Raw genomic sequence first — 20,878 nt, 5'->3', positions numbered from 1 at the left:
TTTTATCTTTTAAATTATTTTGTATGATAAAGCATTACCAATAATAATTGGGTTGAGGGTAAATACCCTGCCTCTTATTGCAGATACTATTGACCTAGGAAATCTCAGGAAAAAAACACATGCCTCTAAGTTTGTTTATACCTACGATGTCTTCTGATTTTTGGAACTTTCAGGTTAGACCAAACAGATGTCTGACAGGGGTTAAACATTTATATTTAAATTGAGAAAGGTGCAAATAATATGGGTGTTTCTCTGTATACCATTTAGGTATAGAAATCATAAGGGATGTCTCTGAGAGAATTAAAACACCTGATCATTATCATAAGTAATAGAATATCCCAGGATAACAGAGCAGTAAAGGGAAGGATTTTCAAAACCATGTGGATATTGGCTTAGGTAGGGAGGCTATCAGTTTCAAGTCCCTTTGCAGCCCTTGATGAAGAATAACAAAGGCCAACGATAAGACTGCTTGTAATGTCCACACATGCACATCCTTTCTCACTGTTGTTGAATTTGATTGAGTATCAAGCTTTCAGCCATAAAGCTGTCTCCTCTTCCTTTCCCGCCACCCCCACCACTATTGTTTGCTCAGTTTTGAGTAATTAGGTACCTATGGGGTTAGGATAGGGTGACCTTTAACAGTCCCTTTTTATTGTGAAGATGAAAATGACTGCCTCAAAAAAAGGTGGGAGAGGGGGTGTTTCTGTGAAGGATACTTCTATTAGAGAAAAGAGGCCAACGAGAAGCAATAAATTGTAATGCAGCCATAATTCCTCTGCCATACTAGGCTGGTGAACAGCCCTGTAAAGCATGCTGTAATGGAGAAGAATTTTTCCATCTTCTCACTGCTTCCTAGAGTAATTAATAAAAGAGCAATCTATTACTAATGTGACCATATACTATTATGTCAGTTAGTTAATGTAAGTAAATGTATTTCAAATATGTGCATTTTATGCATTCAAGATGTCAATAATAAAGTTATTCCAAATATCCCATTTTAAAGGTAATTTACTCTTTATTCTTTGATGCCTAATATATTTAGACTTACAGCACAATATATTGGTTTTCTATCTAAGTTCCAATTAATTGGCCCAGACTTACTTTGTACCATCTGTTTTGCATCTCTTGTGTGCATTTGTTTTGCAGGAAGAGATGGCTGCCGTTTTGCTCCTCTTTGGGATGGCTACCACCATATAGGACCTGAATGTCCTACTGCTTCCCAGGAACAGAAAGGAAACCCTCTATTTCTCTGTTTCGGTGGTAGTAAAAAAGCTATTGAATGGGCCTGAATTTCAGCAAACTATCAGGTGAATGGGACCTGTCTCCTTTCTTCCAAAATATCAGAAATTAAGCAGTTTGAGAGGAGATTTGGCCAAGATGACTCACTTACAGGCTGGACTCAGTCCAGAGACTATAGAGAAAGCCCGCCTGGAACTGAATGAAAACCCAGATGTTTTACATCAGGATATTCAGCAAGTCAGGGACATGATCATCACCAGGCCTGACATTGGATTTTTACGTACAGACGATGCCTTCATCCTGAGATTTCTCCGAGCCAGGAAGTTTCACCAAGCAGATGCCTTTAGACTCCTGGCCCAGTACTTCCAGTACCGCCAGCTAAACCTGGACATGTTCAAAAACTTCAAGGCTGATGATCCTGGCATTAAAAGGGCTCTCATCGATGGGTTCCCTGGAGTGCTGGAAAACCGTGATCACTACGGCAGGAAGATTCTTCTGCTGTTTGCAGCCAATTGGGATCAGAGTAGGTAAATGTAGATAGTGCTTTTATTGGTTTTTCTTTTTCATAAGCACAGTCGTTGCACATTTGGGGCTGTATGCATTTATAATAGTAGGCTTTCATTGAAGTATAAATTTATTCCACACACCCACAAAGGTAGTTTTAAGGCCACAGTTTCACTGTCATCACAAGGTGATTCTAGATTCACAGGGATGTTTTGGAACAATCGAATCATGTTAGAATTGTAAAAAAAAAATAAAAAAAAAAACCTTAGAAATTCCATTCATCAAAGTGGGTAGTTTATTTTAATAAAATTGAAAGCCAGTCTTCCAACAGAACCATATATTCTGTCTTTAGTGCTCTCATCTTTAACGACAAAAACAACAAAGATTCAGTAGATGGCTTTAAGTGTTTTCAACACATAAAATAATTCCTTGAATTTTCTCTGTGACTTTACTACCCTATATTTCTTCTGAGCATCAGACCTTTCATTCCAAATGCTTACTAGACACCTCTCCCTGACAGTCCTATAAAGAACCACAAACTCCACATTGTCCCAAATGAATGCACTGCCCCACAATTCCTGCTCTTCCATCCCTCCCATCTCTCCAGCCACAAGTCTGGATCTCATCCTAGACTGCTCTCTGCCTCTGCTTCTCACATCCAATTGGCAAGTCCTTCCCCTTTTTTTCAAAAAAACCTCTCAAATCCCTTCATCCCTCTTTGTTCCCATTGCTGCTTCCTTAGTTAAGGTTCTCATCATTTCTCACCTGCATCTCTGCAATAGCCTTCTGACTGGCATCCCTGCCTCTGATCCAGTGCTTTTGGAGCCATTCTCACCTACACAGTAGCCAGAATGACCCTTCCAAAATTCTGATTAAAATACAATAACCTACATGACCTTCAAAGTTAAGACCCTCTGTGATCCACCATTTGCATCTCCTGTTTTGTGTCATCCTCTGCCCTTCTTCATGTTCTCTGGTCCCGTGATTGGAAGTATAAGCCTTAAATAGCTGAGGTTTTTACTCTACAAGTCTTTGGACTTGTGCCATCAACTACTTCTTATCCCAGTCCCATGCAATCCTGAACACAGTCTGCCCACTAGTTCATACCCCTCTTCATGGTTCCTTAGGAAGGTAGTCGTCTTCATCTACCCCCATTCCCATCCTTCCTAGTTAGGTGCCCTTCCTTTGTTCATATTTCCATTAAAATATTTACAATAGGAGTATAAGAACCACTGTTATTGTAGCTAATATTTTTTAATACTTACCATATACTCTGCCAAAAATTTATATAGATTATTTCATTTAACCCTCTGAGAGCTTTGCATGCTTGATATTATTATCCTTATTTTACACTTGATAACTCAAGGCTTTGAGAAGTTAAGTGACTTATTCAATGGCACACAACTAGTGAAGAGTGGAGTGGGAGTTCAGCCCTGGCAGCCTAACTTTGAGAATGAGTTGTCTTAACTGAGCTTTATTGTAATTGTGTGTTTCCTTGTGCACCAAGACTGCAGGTTCTTTGAAGGCAGGAGACTGTGTTTTTTGTGTTTATCACTTTGGCACATGGCACAATATCCAGTGAATGATGAATGAAAAGAATGCATGAATCAATCCCCAAAACTTCACCTGTGGCTTGAGCTTTCACAGGGTATCATTGTAGAAAATTTTATGGTACTTGGAGATATAGGTTTAACTTTTCATGTAGACTAAAGAACACCTAACCCAATATAATTAAAAGCAATTGCTATGGTGCCCCTTACTGCCTCATATTACTACCTTTCCCCTTAAAAATTACAATAGTGTATGACACCTTAGTGATCACTGGCTGTTTTCTGGCTGATAAATTGTGATACGGCTACTTAATCCTGAAAAGGTACTGGGTGTTTCAACATTGTCAGTGTACATTTTGGTCAGGTCTGCGCCTGGGTCCAGAATGCCTTTCCACATTTCTGCTCTGTTATTCCATAAGCATTAATGATGAGCCTTTTATTACAATGCTCTACTAATGAGAAAGATTTCCACATAACTCATCATTTAAACTCAACATCCATCATTCACTCAACAAACATTTGATGAACATAGATTTTGGCCAAGGCTCATACTAAGGCACTGAGGACAAAAATGAAAACCAAAATTTCCTGCCAGCAAAGACCCCATGGGGCACCCCATGTTTTGCAATATGAAAACAGATAAACAGCAAACTCCCACAACATAGGACATCAGTCTTAAATTAGAGGGAACAGCTGTCTTTTTGAGAATGACACATAAGAATTTTGGATTTTGGAACTGAAAAATTTTGATGATTTTAGAGAATAATCATGCTGACTTCATTTGTGTATGATTGTTGTAAGTGTTCTAGAACTTCCATATGCTGAGACAGATGATGCATAGAACACCAATAAGTAATAATTTACAGGTAAAGAAATAAAACAGCAAAATAGCTTATTTTGCATTAACATTTGATCTGTACACATCTCAAAATACATTAAGAAATAACAAATAGTAATTGTAAGAAAAAAAGAATCATGGAGGACATAATCCCAGAGTTTATTATTATGATAACCTTGAACAACTTACTTCTCTGTTTCTCAATTTTCTCATGTAAAATAAGAAGCATGAACTTGGTAATCCCTGAGATACGTTCCAGTTCAAATGGCTCATGAATATGAAGCTTATTCAGCCTGATCCTATGAATGGATGGAAAATATTCATTTTATAGGCCCCTAATTCACAAGGCTTTCTGAAGTAATTCCTCCTCCTCTATTTCTCTACCTTTCTCTGTCTTTCTGTTCTTCCTCTTGTCCCCAGCCAAGGTTGGGTCTACCTGAGGCAATTTTTTTCAAACTGGACAATACCATTTTGCTCCAAACTTTTTGGTTTCAACAAGAAGGTGCATGATAAAGCTCTCCCATTGATGGCCAAAGATTATTAGAAGCAAACAAACCTCAGCTTGAACCCGGATACTGTCCTGGGATTTACTGGTAAAATGACCTGGGCCAGGCAACCTCTCAGATTCAGTTTTCTCATCTGTAAAGTGGGAATGATAATGATGTCTATCTAATTGGGAGGACTGAATGAAATAATGCATTGAAGGAACACAGCTCATTATGTGGCACATGTAAGAACTTGATTAACATTAGTTTCTGGTATTGTCATCAATATTATAAAACATCCCATTGCAAAAATAGTAAAGCACTGATGGTAAATCAATTAAAAATAGAGACAGATGTATGATATTTGGAAATGGGAGTGGGCTGATGGATCTGATCTACCTGCATGCCTGCCCTAAGCCCTTGTTTGTTTTCTCCCCAAACATGCTCTTTGTTACACACACCCAGCCCAAAAGGCCTGGCCGAGTTGGTACAGCTTTGCAAAATGATTAGTTCACTCTCATTGGGAGCCTGTGATGTCTGGGAAGTGATATGAATGTCTCATATGAAAGGTTTACTGAGATTAAAATGGTTATTAATATTTATTACAACTATGTAAATCTCATTCATCTAAACCCAGACACCATGAACAAAAGCACAGAGCGGTGAGTGGGGGAAGTGCTGTCCTCCAGAAGCAATGCAGGAATCCTTCTGCTTGGATCAGGTGTGCCCACCAAGGGCAGGAGCACACCAGGCCAGTGAAGCACCCTGTCTCCTCCAGTAACTGGTCCTCAGCAGAGAGCTAGCTATCTAGCTTCTGTATTTTCTGAGGCTACCAGGCTGAAACAACATGAGTTAGATTAAATCAGCAACCACATATGTCTTGCCAATGGGCTTCAGTCCTAGGCAACTTCACTTGGATTCAGTGTAATCTAAGATTCAATGTAACCTAAGAAATAACAGTAGAACGTTCTTAGGGTGAAAGGGTTATAGCCAACTTTATTTCCATGGTGGCAGGTCAATCACTAGAATCTTGTCCATTCAGAGCGAGTCTGCACACAGCAAGGCATCTCTGCCTCTGGGCCCCTCTGCCCGCACAACTGTCCTCTGGGCCTCTGTCCTCGGTGTTGCCACCACTCCAGCCTCTGCTCTGCTCTCCTGCAGCCTTGCAGCCATGCAACTGTGTTGCCCAGAGCACTGCGCGGAGCTCTTTATATAGAGTCAATAACAATGCATTGCCCACCCCACACGTGTGTAGTGAGGTAGCCAACCAGGGCCAGGTGAGAATCCTGGCCACAGGAACCTTCATTTTATCCACAACATACTCATTCTTAAAATAAAGCTGGCACCTTGGGGGTCAGCAGAGTGTCTGTTTAAGCCCACCAGCTTGGGATGTAATGGAGACCTAAGGGGGCCCTGTTGCTCACGAGCTGTTTGATCTTTCTCACCTAAACTCCTTGTAGGTATTAGCAAAAATTCAAAATTTTTCCCCTTAACTGATTTAAAAAAAAGAAACCTATTTCTTGTTTCTTCCTGATTTGCATGCTTGCACATGGTCCTATTGACATGGTCCTGATTTTTTCATGAATGCCCTTCCTGTGGAGAGGGAACTATGAACAGAGAGGAGCATGTTAATTTTTTCCTGGATTTAACTCAGTTAAGAAAAGGAAGAGTTAAACTTGGACAAGTTATTTTACTTTCTGGAGTGAGTCTCAGTTTCATCAAGTGGAAATGGGTATAATTATCTGGCATTTGGAGCTGTTGCAAAGATTAACCTTAATCACTCTACTTGATTTCATCCAAGAGGCAGAATAGAATAGTGATTAAAAGCACAAACTCTGATGCCAGATGGGGAGCTTCAAATCCTACCTGCTTTCTAACCAGCCATGTGATTCTGAGCAAGTTGCTTTAACTCTTATTACTCTCAGCTTTTCACCTGTAAAGTGCACATGAGGATGATCATAGATCAGCCCAAGTCTGTGTTCAACTGTGGCAGTTGTTTCTTAAGAAAAAAATTCAAACCAATTAAGTATCTAGGATACTGGGTCACAAGATGTACTTTTTAAAGGCTGCAGGATTTGATGCTGTTACCAACTCTCCTCCACTGGGAAAAGTATAAAAAATGTAGCTGAAACGCCCAGCCACCATGCCCCACAGTCCTCTATCATAGCTCAGTTGTGGCTGGGAGGCTTGAAGAAATCATCTGGTCTTACTGCCCCTGCCTACTGTGTTAATTATAATTTTAGGATGTAACAAGGGCATTTGGTGGGGGAGAGGTGGGTGTCTGGGTAATAAAAACTACACAATAGGATACAGTGGCACCCATCAGAGCTACGTGTAGACCCGCTGGTCTCCAAGTACTTTAATAGAGAAAAATGATTGGAAATGCATTGCCAATCATCATATATAAATTACACTGGGCATTCTTTTGTCAGTATATTGTTTCTCACAATAGAAGGTTCAGAAATCAGCAGCCAGGCTGCAAATTGTTGAAAAGTTGGTTCTTTAAGGAAGCTGAGGCAGCCTAAAGAAGAGCTAAGTTAGAGTAATTTAGTAGAGAGAAAAGGCAGCTACTGAACAACCTGATACTCCTTCAAGTTTATAGTTTTTGTAAGAAGCAATGACTCTAGTAGGCTCTCTTCCCCTCCACAGGACAAGGGACAAAAGGCATGGACTGAAGCACAACCAGCTGGGCTGAAGGTTCCAGAGCCTGAGCCAAGACCTCAGACCCAGGGCCAGGTCATGGGTGAGGGAGTGGGGCATTTGCATGGGATGCAGAATTTAAGGGGATACCAAAACACTCTGTAATCAAAGTAAATAATACTGCCATGAAATATTTTTAAATAAAAATTACTGCAAAAAAAATCCTGATAGACAAAATATCAACATTTTAAAGAAGACAGATAGTAAGCATTATTGATTTTTCCTTGGGCCTCAGGGTCCAATATGGCTCAGCACAGCACTGCCCAGCCCAGTCAGATTTCTCAAGGGAAGAGACTGAATTTGGCTTCTAGTCAGTCCATGATACTGTACATCCGTATATTCTGTAGCTTCTTGGGACCTTATGGTTCCCAATAATTTCCAAGTGCACTTTCTGATTTAATACTCATAACCATTTGGTATCACTAAGTGACAGATGACAAAGAAGAGGTTCAAGGAAGAGAAGATACTTTCTAATCAAGGAACTATATAACTCATCAATGGAAGATCTCAGATGCAGGGTTTCCAATTCCAAGCTCATTCCAAAGACATCTGGAGCCAGTTGCTCAGCCTCTGGGTGATTAGATACTCCAAAATATCCTTGGAGCTTCTGAAAGGCTCTGAGTAGATCTCGTGGTTGTGTGTGAGTGCAGTGGGTCACTGCAGAGAGGGCCTGAAGTTTGGGGACAGTGATTCTGAAAGGGAACACACCTGGCAGTGAGAGCCACTGAGATCTTAATGTGTAGGACTGTGCCCAGCATCATGGACTGTTCAGCATCACGTCTCCCAGACACCGTGACAACCAAAAAGACCACTGTCTTGTTTCCAAAGCTCTTAGGGCAGCCAGTGCCCACTTTGAGAATCCCTAATGGGGAGTATCTAGAAATGTCTTCACACCAATATCAATAAAAAGGTGCTTTTGTAAAGCGCCTTGGTGCCAAGGGTTTTACTATATATTTTCTAAGCCCTGCCATCATCCCACAAGGACCTATGTTGCATATAGGTAATATGTGACAGAGATGTGATTCTTCCCTTTTCCATCTGAACAAAAAGGCCATGCTTTTCCACTAAGCTATGGTCGTATTCCCACTCTGAGATCAAGTTTCCAAAGCCTCATAAAATCAAAATCTGAAACACTGGTTGGTAGCTAAGTGGCCAACAGGCTCCAGGGTCCAAATTCAAGGTTTTTAACACTTCCCTCAGCTCTCTCTTCTAGCCAAGAGGCACAAGGGGGCTCAGTGTAAACGATAAACCCCTCATGCATTGTAGTGGGGCTTGGACATCAGGGCCAGTGCCTTAGAAGTGGGGTGCACCAGAAGTTGAGATGATTCTGGAGGCCCAAGGTCAAAGGCCTAGTCCCTAACATGAATAGGAAAGAAGTGGAGAGAGACTCATCACTTCAGTTTGAGCAAATAAGGAGGTGTATGGAGTGTTGTCAATAGACAAGACCTGTTATTCTTTAGTGGGATGAATCCAAGCCCCATTCACTTCTTCATGCACCCAATAAACCCACTGGGTGGCTATAGTGTCCAGCTCCACGCAAGTTCCAGAGGACTGAAAGGCGGTGTTCCTGCACAGAATGGCATCTCATACCAGTTCCCCCAGTCCCTCCAGGAATTAAATGACAGGAAGATGAGTGTTACAAGGTACTTGATCTTCTTTGAGCATTCACAGCTCAAAGCAGGGAAACTGTCTTACTTACTTCAGAAGTAGAAAACAACCCATGGTCTGTCTGTTCTGAGGGACTGGGTGCTATTCCCCTCACCCTGGTTTTCTGGGAAGGTGTTCAGCTGCTCCTCATCCCCTCACACCATGCCGCAACTTACTTGATGGGTGTGCTGGAGATGGCAGTTCCTCCAGACTTCACGAGTTGTTGCTGCCCTGTGGCAACCTCTGATGGGCTGACGTGGCAAGAGTCCCAACAGCTCTGTGGTGGGACTGGCAGTGGGAGATGAACGTCAAGTAGGTTCTTTCTTCTGATAAAAGCCGTGAGGCAAGAGGTAGGATATAATTGTTCAAACTGTAGGTCAGTTGGTTGAGGTTTTCACCTTTAGCTTTTGCAAGAGCAGAAAGAGCTTTTTGAAGTAGCAGAGGGTCTGTGCCTTCTTTAGTTTGACTGTCTTCAGTATAAGGACTTGTGACATGAAAGGGGACAGTTTCTAATGTATCAGGGACAAATATTACTGAGGCAAGAAGAGGCGAGGCAGAATCAGGTGGCTTTTATGTGTCACCAGGGCCATGAGCTAATCCTCCTCCCCAAACCCCAAGGCCTATTAATAGAGGTTCAGGAAATGTCTAGCTGTCTGTTTGTCCTACAGATACATTCTCAGAATTGCTCAGGGGATTGTTATGAGTTTGGGAATTAACAAAAATGAACTGAGGAGGAGCATTACCACGACTAGGAAAACAATTTGGGTGCTAAGCAAGTGCTTACCACATGGCAGATAGTAAAGCTCTTGGGTATGCACTATTAATATCCACCTTTTACAGATGATGAAATTCAGGCTCAGAGAGGTTAGGTAACCTATGTGCTGTCACACAGTTGCTAACTGAATCTCAGACCTAACTCCACAGTTAAAACACCGTGCTGCACAGCTCATCACTAGAACACATTTGCCAAATTTGTGAGCTTCTAAATCAGACATCCAGGGAGCTGTCAGCGAGGTACACATAGGTAAGTAAATATTGAGGTACACAGTCACTCAAGGTTTCAAAAGACTCGAAAAGCTCAACAAGCTTTTTCCTGTTGTCACATATTCCAGTCTCATAGAAACCTGGCAAATCAGATGTTTAAAATCCTATCCAATTTCTTCCCTAATTATTTGACAACAGTAACAGAGACAACGACAACTTTGATTTTTTTTTTTAAGTAAAATACTAGCTCAACAAAGGAATCTGGGTATTGCTTGAAACATGTTAACAAAAGTTGTCTTAATATGAGCCTGTTTAATACAGTGATCAAAGGCGTCATCTTTGCCTACCCATTCCTTCCATTAAAATGAGTGCAGTGCATACTTCCAGTTGGCACACGGAAGCCCGGCTCTGTAGCTCACTGTGACCTCAACACAACATGGAGCTCCTCTAACCCTCAGTTTCCTCATGTCTGGTAGCAGTCGTAGGTACTCTGTAGAGCTGTGAGGATGAAATGAGGTACCAAAATGCAGAGGGGTCTAACACATTGGGTCCAGTTCCTTTCTTCCATAATTTGAGTGGTTCTTCACTTCTTCCTAATCCAGAATCTAAATTGCCCAAGATACGATTTCTCATTCAGTTGAAAGAATTTACTAAAATAGAATGTATCTCTGCTGTGTGCTCCTAAAAAGCTGGTGATGGATGAGGGAATGAAGCCTGCAGAGTTTATGTGGTTTCCTCAACCTGCTGGATGAGTCATGGCTCGTCATGTGGGTCAGCCAAACAGTTCTTGAATGTTTCTTTTAAACCCCCATTTTTCTCCACAAAAAGTCCTTACTGGGCATTCTTTAGCACTCCCACTCTGATTCCACTTAGTCCAGGGCTCAGCTGCTTTCTGCCCACTGTCAGCATTCCTTTTGATGGAGCTTGCCAGTGAGAAGGCCCTCTCCCAGATGGACTGAATGCAAGGGGGGGGGTGGTCTCTGCTCTGAGATAACACAGTAATATATGTCCCAGCCTAACTGGGTGGCTGCCCCTCAGGAAGATACCAGATGTCACATGGATCCTGAAACACTGTTAGAAAGAAAGGCCAAGGAGGGTTTGCAGCCAGAGGGGGTGGTGTGGACCAGGAGAGAAATCTTTAATTGACATCATATCTTTCCAGGCCAGTTGCCCCTCCCAAATTCTCACTTATAAGCCCAGAAATTTAAAAGACATGACACTCATTACCTTGTAGATAAAAATGTCTCCTTTAGCTCCAAGAATAACTGCCTCCTTCTCAGAGCATGGCCTGGATAAAGCAGCCAACACTGAGCTTACTCTCAATTACTTGACTTAAAATCATGATGCAATGGGGGCATGACCTATGTCTGCTCTTTAAAAGGCCAGTGTCAGTAAAAGAGGCCACAGAGAAAGGGCAGTTATTAATCACAGTGTAGCCTGCATGCTGCGTTCACTGTCAGATTTTTCTCATGGGCATAGCTGACTTCCTGAATGAGTGTATTGCAAGCTATGGGGCCTTTTCCTGTATGAGCTGCAGCTCTCTGGGCTATTAACTGCTTTCCCCAGTTCTCAGTAAGCCAAGGAGCATCTTTTGATCTCTGTACAAGGAGGATACTGTAGCCCTGAGAAGGAAAGCCCTTAGCAGGTGCCCAGGCTTCAAGCCCCCGATCCCTGGGAACTGAACCTCAGCTCTATAACCAGCCACCAGTTCTCCTGGCCTTTAAATATGCTTTCTAGATAATCGCTCCTGAATGGTGATATAGGGACCTTAAACAGCTGCTGGGAATGATTAAATGCCTGCACTTGGCTGAGGTCATAAATCAAGCTCAGAAGCCATTTATTGTGAGTGTGCTGTGAAGCAGTAGAAGTTATTGCTACTATACTGCAAAATGTAACAGCAGACAGGAAAATAAAGAGAGGGTAAATTTTGTTATGAAGGCTTTAAAGTGATGTGTTTTTTTTCTTTGCACATTTTCTGTTTCTCATCATTTTTTCTCTTCTCTTTGCCTCTATTTCTTCCCTATCTCCAATACTGCCCACAGAGTGTCTCTGGATCTGATTTCAAATATCACACGCCTACAGATAACATCAGTGTCCTTCCAGATTAGACAGTGTTAATATTAGTAATACTTCCAGGCATTGAACATCTCCCTTGTGCCATATTGCCTGACTTAATCCTCACAACAGTTTACGAAGGAGATGTTTTTAGTCATATTTTAAGCAGTGGATGTTTATTCTGGACAAAATCACAAAGCTGGTTAGTGGTTTGAACCTGAGTATCTCTCTCTTCTTCATGATGCCCTATTATGTTTGGGGTCTACTGTTGAGGATTGTGCCACTGAATTTCTGATTGCTCAAAATTTGATGAGAAATACTATCTCAGGAATCTTTCATGGCTCCCTTGTAAAGCTGATTTAGTCTCTTTGCCATACATTTTGCCATATAAGACCTTAAGAACTTGATATTACTTTCTATATCCAAAGGACATCCTCTACTCCAGTCAAACGAGTCTCCCTCTTCTCCCCCTTCACCCTACCGTTCATCCCAGCTCTGCCCAGCCTTTGCTTATGTAGTTCCCCCTACACAGTCTCCATTCCTATAATGAGGGAAGTATGGGCCCTACAGGAGCACAGATAAGCTGGCTTCTAACCCAGCTGAGAAGCTGAGGCCCCAAAGAAATTTTCCTGGAGGCATTATCCGACTTCCAGAAGAAGTAAGGTTGGGCAGGTGGGGGAAGGGATGGAGGGAGGCTGAGACACAGAGCACACTCTGCAGTGACCCCGGGTGATAAGAGCTCACCCCATTGGGCGAGCCTCTGTTGCTTCCACTGAGCATAGAATATAAGGGCTCACACGGAGAAGATGAGGCTGAAAAGGTAGGCTGAGGCCAGGAATTGAAAGACCCTGCTTGCCATAAGGAATATGGGCTTTATGCTTGAGAACAAATCAAGTTCTACTCATCTTTGAAAGCTCTTCGCTCACTCTAAGAAGCTTTGTGGCTGGGGCTGTGCGGCTCTCTCCTTTGTTCTTCCTGAATGCCTGCCACACTAATCTTTACTGCACCCTTTTTCATGCTTCAAGGAAGTTCCTGGAGGCAGGACACTCTGCCCTTTCCTCCTTGGTGTCCATGGGTACAAAGTAGGGCTCAGTGGTGTCCTCCCAACTCACTTATTTGTGGGGAGAAGTTTAGAACAAGGGAAAGCCCAAGTAAGAGAGGCTCTTTTTAGGCTCCTCCCAGTGGAGTTGTGTGTACTTGAAGTTGAGAATGAAAGAGACGGAAGAAACTAGGATGCCCTGTCTACCCCTTGCCCAGTGATGCTCAGCATGATTTAAAGGAGACAGAGAGTGTTGTAGAAACAGTGGAGCAGCCAGAGCGTGGAATGGGAGTCAGTGTTGGGGGTTTTGTGGTGGCTCCATCCACTGGGTGACTTGAGCTCCAGGGCCGGTTTCCTCATCTAATAAGTATGTGGAAGTAGATGACAACCATTGTCTTCTCTCAGCTCTTAAATTCTATGTGCTATTGTGTATCATTGTGCATAAGACCAAGTTAAGAGAAAGTTTCATGTTATAGAAACTTCCATTGTTCAGGGTGCTGCCTTTACTGTAGGTCTCAGGGAATGGAAACCCGATTTCCAGCCTCATTCTTAGTGAAAGCCTTCATATTTCTACTCAGTGTCCCCATCACCCTGGCAGGTGTGTGTAGATTTCATTGATCACACATTTCCTCATGAGTTTCTGTTGAGTTGATCCATCATATAATTTTACAGCATGCATACTGATTAGTATATATCCCTCTATCACAGGTAGAGTATTTCAGTTTGATATTTGATCTGTGAAATCTCCCACAATAGCAATGTAATGCCTCATTTACTTTATATTTTTGCAAAGGAAGAGGATATTCCAGAGACTTCTTCAAATAGTTGAGGGCTTTTAAGGGTTAATTTTTAAATTTTATTTTATTCAGTTGAAGTTCAAAAAGAAAAACAGTAAAATCTTAGAGTGCATTTTGTACTCCCTATTCTGTTAAATTTAATCTAATACTTTTTTCATGACAAATGGTGACCACAATGAATACAAAGTGTTGTGTACCCTGGGCTGTGGAATAGTTGTCATGATGAGGACTCTGGGGCAGATGGGCTTTGTCTTCATGCCGCATGGCCACCCTGCCATGCTACATGCACTTTTTAGTATTTTTAGTTCTTTTTTCTCCTCTTTGCTTTTAATTGGTTACTGTTAGTGAGCCTGCTCCAAAACACTCTCTTAATTTTCTGTGGATTGGGAAGCCAGAAAACGGTGCTTATTGAATTACATGCTTTGGTGAGAACCTGGGGAACCTCAAGAAATAAAGTGAATGAGCTGCAGCAGTGCAAGACTTTCATAGCATCTTGTCTGTATGCTCAGAATGATAGTTTTGCCTGATGCCCCAGCAGGCAGGCCATGAAGCCCTTTCCACTGCAGTGTCTATTTGGAACCATGCACAATTAAAAACCTGGGCAATTTTCCTTCTAATTTCTCCAACCTTGGATTTGATGTACTGCACATGCCTCTGACTTATATGTATATCTTTCTTCTTTGTAATACTCCCCTCAGCCTAACAGAAAAAGCCCTTTATCTTCATTTATACTTGGACTAAAAACCATTTTATCAAAGTGTGACTACCCTTTGTAGTTTCATTTTTAGACTTTTCAAGCTATTAAATATAAGCTTTGTCTTCCATCAAGAATATATTGGGCAAAATAAAGTAGCTTATCTTTCTGCTTATCTTTTACTCTGCCTCTTGTTTATCCTCAGCACCTCCTATAAGGCCGTGGAGGTCCAACGAGCATTGTCCCTGGGCTCATTCCCTTTGGTCCCCTTGCCTGCACTGCCATCCTCTCCTCACTTGATGTATGACCCTAGCCCCACCACCATGGCCACTGTTTGTAAATTTTAGATTTAATTTGTACTGCTTTGGTCCCTCCACTACCCAGATGTCCAGGGATAGGGACAGGGGCAGGGATATTGGCGAGGATCACCAGGTCAAAGATGCTTTTGCTGGGGAGAAAATAAAGGAGATGCTTTATTCCTTGTTCTCTGCAGTGGGTAGCTGGTAGTTGTTCTTTGCAGTCTGGATACTTGAGCTGCTGGATAAGCAAGGTATCTTAAGAAGGAAGCTGGTTCCTTCTCAACCTGGAGGCAAAGACTTGCAGTCTACAGCTGGCTACTGAGAATATGTGAATTTCTGGAAATTTTTGGCACACATGCCTTTGGTGGAGAAGGTGCTCAGTTTCCACCAGATTTTCAAGAGGTTCACAGCCCAAAGAAGTTTATGGGCCACATGCTGGTTGACCCATGAGTACAATTTGTGGTGTACTAGGGAGGCAAACATCCTTTGGGGTAGTATTATAGAATGGTTGTCAAGTAGGCTGAATGCTCTAGCCTTAGCAGGAGGGCTATGTGATTAGAAGAATAAGCATTCTCACTGGAGAAAATCACAAAAAATCATTAAAAATCATCCATAATCCCTCCAGTTAGCTATAACCATTATTCACATTGAGAATTGAGGTATATTTGACACACACATGTGATTGGGCTGTGTATAGCCTTTTGACCCTTGAGAGAATATCACAGTTATGAAGAGCTCAAGTGGCATGGCCCGATTGCCTGATAAAGTCAGAACTCCATCACTTACCAGCTGCCTGAACCTGAGCAAGTTACTCAAACTCCCTGTGTCTCAATTTCCTCACCTATAAAATGAGGACAATAATAGTACCAACCTCAAAGCGTAATGAGAATTAAAGGAGTTCCAAGTAAAGGCTCAGACAGTTGGACAGACCCATACTTAGCACCCAATAAATTTCAACTATTTTTTATTATTCTGCTTTTTTTTTTTTCACTTACAATTATATCGTGTTTACTTTGTTAGTTCACCCAATATGCACTGGGCACAAAATTACAATTGGATAGCTTAAAACTCAAATGATGCTGGACATTAGGCTGTTTTCAATTTTTGACCAGTATTAATAATGGTACAATGAATATCTCTCTATCCTTGCCTCATGATGCAATGCGGTCTTATCCATACTCTGAGCACACTTTCTGTTGGTCTGATCATGTTTTATTTTATCCTGCTTTTTACCACTCCCACCCTTTAGGTTTAGATGTTATTTATTTCTAATATTGTCCAAATTTTAGTATGTTATTTAATATGTTAATGTACATGTTATTGTCCAAATTTTAATATAGATGTTTGACCAGTAGATTTTGCTCAAAAAAGTGCAGAGTCCATCGATCTCTTTATTCTCACCCAGAATAAGGAAGAAAGAATGCTTTAACTTCTTTCTGAACTTGCCCAGATTTAAAATCGCAGCCATCTTTAGTCCCATCATGTGTTCACCTCACAGTCACTGTTACTGTTGCTGTTACTTGCAAATGATGCTGTTTAAATCCACCAAAGTGTTTCACGGATTTCTCTGCTCACTGTTGAACCTTGCAGCTGATGTCTCTTGGTGAATTCATTTCCTTCTTGCTGAAGTGAGGGGCTATGGCTAGTAAACTTTTAATGGCCTTTGAATGTTTGAAAAAGTTTTTTCTTTACTCAAATAATAATTGGGTATATAGCTCTAGATTGAAACTTATTTTCCATTACACTTTAAAGGTATTAATTCATTGCATTCTGGTTGCTTTAAAAAAGTCTGTAGACTGTCTAATTAGCATTCTTTCATAGGTAATCTGGTTTTTCTCTCTGGTGCCTTTAAAATTTCTCTTGATCTGTGATGTTTCAAAGTTGTGTCTAGTTTTTTGTTTTTATCCTTTTCAGTCCTGCTTGTGATTTGATATGTTTTCTGTTTCACTCATTTTATTCATTCTTTCATCAAACATTTATTGAGTACCTACTCCATGCCAGATGTTTTCTAAATGCCAGGGACACAAAACTGAACAAAAAGTACCTATTTTCAAGGAACGTAAGTACTCTCTATACTTATACTTTAATCTTACGCTCAGGTTTTCATTCTTAGTACTCATGAATTTTTTTCCTTTTTTGATTTGCTGTATGTATACATCATGTAACAATTCTCACAAATGAGTTAATTAACATATCCATTACATCATGTATTTTCCTTCTTTTTTTGTTTTTTTGGTGAAAACACTTAAATTCTACTCTTGACAAATTTCAGTCATACAATACAGTATTATTAACTGCAGTCACCATACTATATATCAGATCTTCAGACATTGTTTATCTTATAACTGAACGTTTGTACTTTTTAACCAGCATCTCCCCATTTCCCACACTTCCAAGCCCCTGGAAACCACCATTCTACTCTATGTTTCTGAGTTCAACTTTTTTTTTTTTTAAAGATTCCACATATAAATGATACTATACAATATTTGTTTTTCTTTGCTTGCCTTACTTCACTTAACATAACACTCTCAAGATCAATCCATGTTGCCACAAATAGCAGGATTTCATTCTTTTTTAAGGCTGAATAATATTCCTTTGCATACTTATATCACATTTTCTTTATCCATTTATCCATTGATGGACATGTAGGTTGTTTCCAAACCTTGACTACTGTGAATAATGCTGCAATGAACATAAGAGTACAGAAGGTATCTTTTTGAGATAATGATTTCATTCCCTTCAATAGATACTTAGAAGTGAGATTGCTGGTATATAACACAGTAACATATGGTAGTTTTACCTTTAATTTCTTGAGGAACCTCCGTACTGTTTTCCACAGTGGCTGTACCAATTTACATTCCCACCAATGGTACACAGGAGTTCCCTTTTTCTCCGTATCCTCATCAGCATTTGTTATCTTGTCTTTTTGATAGTATACATTCTAACATGCATAACATGTGATGTAATAACTCATTGTGGTTTTGGTTTGTATCTCCTTCATGATTAGTGATCTTGAGCATTTTTTTGTGTACCTGTTATTTGTAGATCTTTGGGAAAATGTTTATTCAGGTCTTTTGCCCATTATTAATTGGATTGTTTGTATTTTATTTCCTATTGAATTGCATGAGTTCCTTGAATATTTTGTATTAACCCCTTACTAGAGACATGGTTTGTAAATATTTTCTCCTGTTCATAGGTTGCCTTTCCATTCTGTTGATGGTTTCCTTTGCTATGCAGAAGCTTTTTAGTGTTAATCAATATTGATGGCAAGGAGCTTACCCCCATATGTTTTCTTCTAGAGTTTTATGGGTTCAAGTCTTATGATCAAGTCTTTAATCCATTCTGAGATCATTTTTTGTGTCTGGTGTAAGAAAAGGGTCAGTTTCATTCTTTTGAATGTGGATATCCAGTTTTCCCAGCATTTATTAAAGAGACTGTTCTTTCCCCATTGTGTATTTTTGGTGCCTTGTTTAAAATTAATTGACCATATAGGTGTTGGTTTATTTCTGGGCTCTCTATTCTATTCTACTGATCAATGTGTCTGTTTTTTTCTGCTAGTACCATGTCGTTTTGATCATTATAGCTTTTTTATATGGTTTGAAACCAGGAAATGTGGTACTTCCAGCTTTGTTCTTCCATCTAAAGATTTCTTTGGCTATTCAGTGTCTTTTGTAGTTCCTTACAATTTTAGGATTGTTCTATTTCTGTGGAAAATGTCATTAGAATTTTGATACAGGTTGCATTGAATCTGTGTATTACTTTGGTCAATATGGACATCTTAACAATACTATTTATCCTAATCCAAAAACAGAGAATATTTTACCATTTATTTGTGTCTTCTTCAATTTCTTTCCTCAATGATTTAGTAGTTTTCAGTGTACAAATATTTTACCTCCTTAGATAATTTATTGCTAAGTGTTTTATTCTTTTTGATGCTATTTGATCAGAAAGACCAGAAAGATCTTCCTGATAGTGTAGAAACACAACTGATTTTATGTTTGGATTTTGTATCCTGCAAATTTATTGAATTTGCATATTATTTCTAAAATTTTTTTGGTGGAGTTCTTAATATATGTAATTATTAGTAAAACCATGTCACCTCCAGAGATTTGGCTCTACCCTTTCACCTGTACCCAACAGACTGAGATAAAAACCCCATTCTATGTTAAGCCCAAGATAAGCAGGCAGAATTTTCTTTATTCCTGTTAGAACTAGGATTCCCCATTTTCCAGCTTCTTGTTTTGTATAGGAGACAGTCCTAGTTTCAGTACTAAGACCTTTTCTTCCATCTCATTATCATGGAACTATTAAAATTCCAACCCCTAAGAGATGGGCCTGGTTTAGTTGTTCCATAAGCTTTCACTCCCTCATCCCTTTTATGATTCTTGTTTCATTTATGATCCCTGGAGATTTTCCTTTACTTTTGGCATCAACTATGATTTAACATTTTAAAAGTATATTTATCCCACATTTCTGTTTGGTTCAGAGAAGGCTGTGGCTTCTTAGAATCAGCCATTCTCCCATCTTAAGCAGAATTTCTAATAGAAGCATATATAATATAAACCTTTTTTAAGTTTATTAACCTATTTAAGTTTTCCATTTTCCTGAGTCTCAAGCATATAATCATATAGTCTAAAATATTGATAATTTTGTTCTCATTCTTATTAAAAACTTTTATATCTTTATTTTTGCCTCTGTATTCTGCATAAATTGATAACAGTGTGTCAAATTCTGCCAATGCAATTGTATTTTTATGTCTCTGTATAGGTTTGCTTCCTGTAAGTACTATATTGCTCATTATATCTTTAGCATTGATAATTACTTTTGTATGTATAAAATAATGCTCTTTTCCCTTTTTAATTATTTTGACTAATCAGATATTAAAATACTTCCTCCTCAGCTCTTTCTTTGGAGTTATCTATTCTGCTTTTGGTCACTTCAATTATTTTAAGCTTTTCTGTGTTATTTTGATTTAGTTGTGTTTCTTGTAAGTTAATTGTTATGTGTGATATTGTTACTATTAAATGCTTTTATTTTTGCCATTTATGAGCTTTATTTGGCTTGTTCATTTTTTTGCTGTATACATTTATTTTTATTTGATCTTTTTCTGGCAATAATTTAAATGATAAGCTTCATGCTCTCATAGATTTTTCAAAGTCAATCTGTATTAAATTAACTCTTACAGTAAATAATAAATAAGTAGTTTAAAAAGCAATCTCTTATAGAAGGTAAGAAAAGTAGTACTGCTTCACTTTATACTCCACCATTCTAATCCTAGTTTTTCTTCACAACTCAGTCATTAAGGATGCCAACATTTGGTTTCTATTATCTTAGAAATAAAAGTGATCATTTAATTCATTAAAAAATAGCTTTTAGTAATCAGTTTTATCATCATTTAAAACAAACATTCAATTTTTGCATCTTATTCCTTTTTCTGTCCAATGCCTGTCCTTTCACTGAGATTTCTCCATTCTGGACTTGTTTAGTATGTGCTTCATTGTCCTGACAAAGATTTTTCCAAGCACTCTTTCAGGAGGACCTCCTTAGTAATAGAATTCTACCTTCTTGAGTAGCTTTCATACATGAAGAATGACCTGATATTGGGTACAGGCTCAGAAACTTTATTCTCCAAAGGTCTATAGAGGTTTGCTTGTTTGTCTTCTAGCACTTTGACTTGCCAAGCAGTCTGAGAACAACCTGATTTTGTTGCAGATTTTTTTTTTTCTCAGAGACTTGAATTTTTGATTTGGGATTTCTGTAAGATTCCCTCCTATTCTCTTCCTCCCCCTCCTTTCAGATATAAAACATTCCTCTTTGTCATGCTTAGGAGTGGTTGTTATCTTGACATTTTCTTTTCTTGGAACATGATGGATACTCTAAATTTTCTAACTAGAGTATTTTGTCATGTTAGGAAACAGTTCCCATATTGCCATCTTGATTACACAGTTGTTTCTTATTAGCAATAGTTTTGTGCAAACAAGAGATTGCTCTCTTGTTTCTATTAATGCAATTCCTCCTACCAGAGTAACCCCTCTTCACATCAGCTT

General features: G+C 39.6%; 1 protein-coding gene across 1 annotated transcript in view; it reads left to right on the top strand.

Annotated features, from left to right (window-relative positions):
- Window positions 1-20,878, top strand: part of CLVS1 (clavesin 1) — a 158,320-nt gene that overhangs the window by 11,336 nt on the left and 126,106 nt on the right. The window contains exon 2 of the mRNA XM_036907535.2: window positions 1,147-1,766. Within this exon, the coding sequence (XP_036763430.1) occupies window positions 1,312-1,766 (455 nt within the window). The 5' untranslated portion in view covers window positions 1,147-1,311. The remainder of the gene's footprint in view (window positions 1-1,146; window positions 1,767-20,878) is intronic.

The sequence above is a fragment of the Manis pentadactyla genome, chromosome 3, assembly GCF_030020395.1.
Source record: "Manis pentadactyla isolate mManPen7 chromosome 3, mManPen7.hap1, whole genome shotgun sequence".
Classification (NCBI taxonomy): Eukaryota; Metazoa; Chordata; class Mammalia; order Pholidota; family Manidae; genus Manis; species Manis pentadactyla.
The sequence above is the reverse complement of the archived record's forward strand: the minus strand, read 5'-3'. Positions and strand labels throughout refer to the sequence as shown.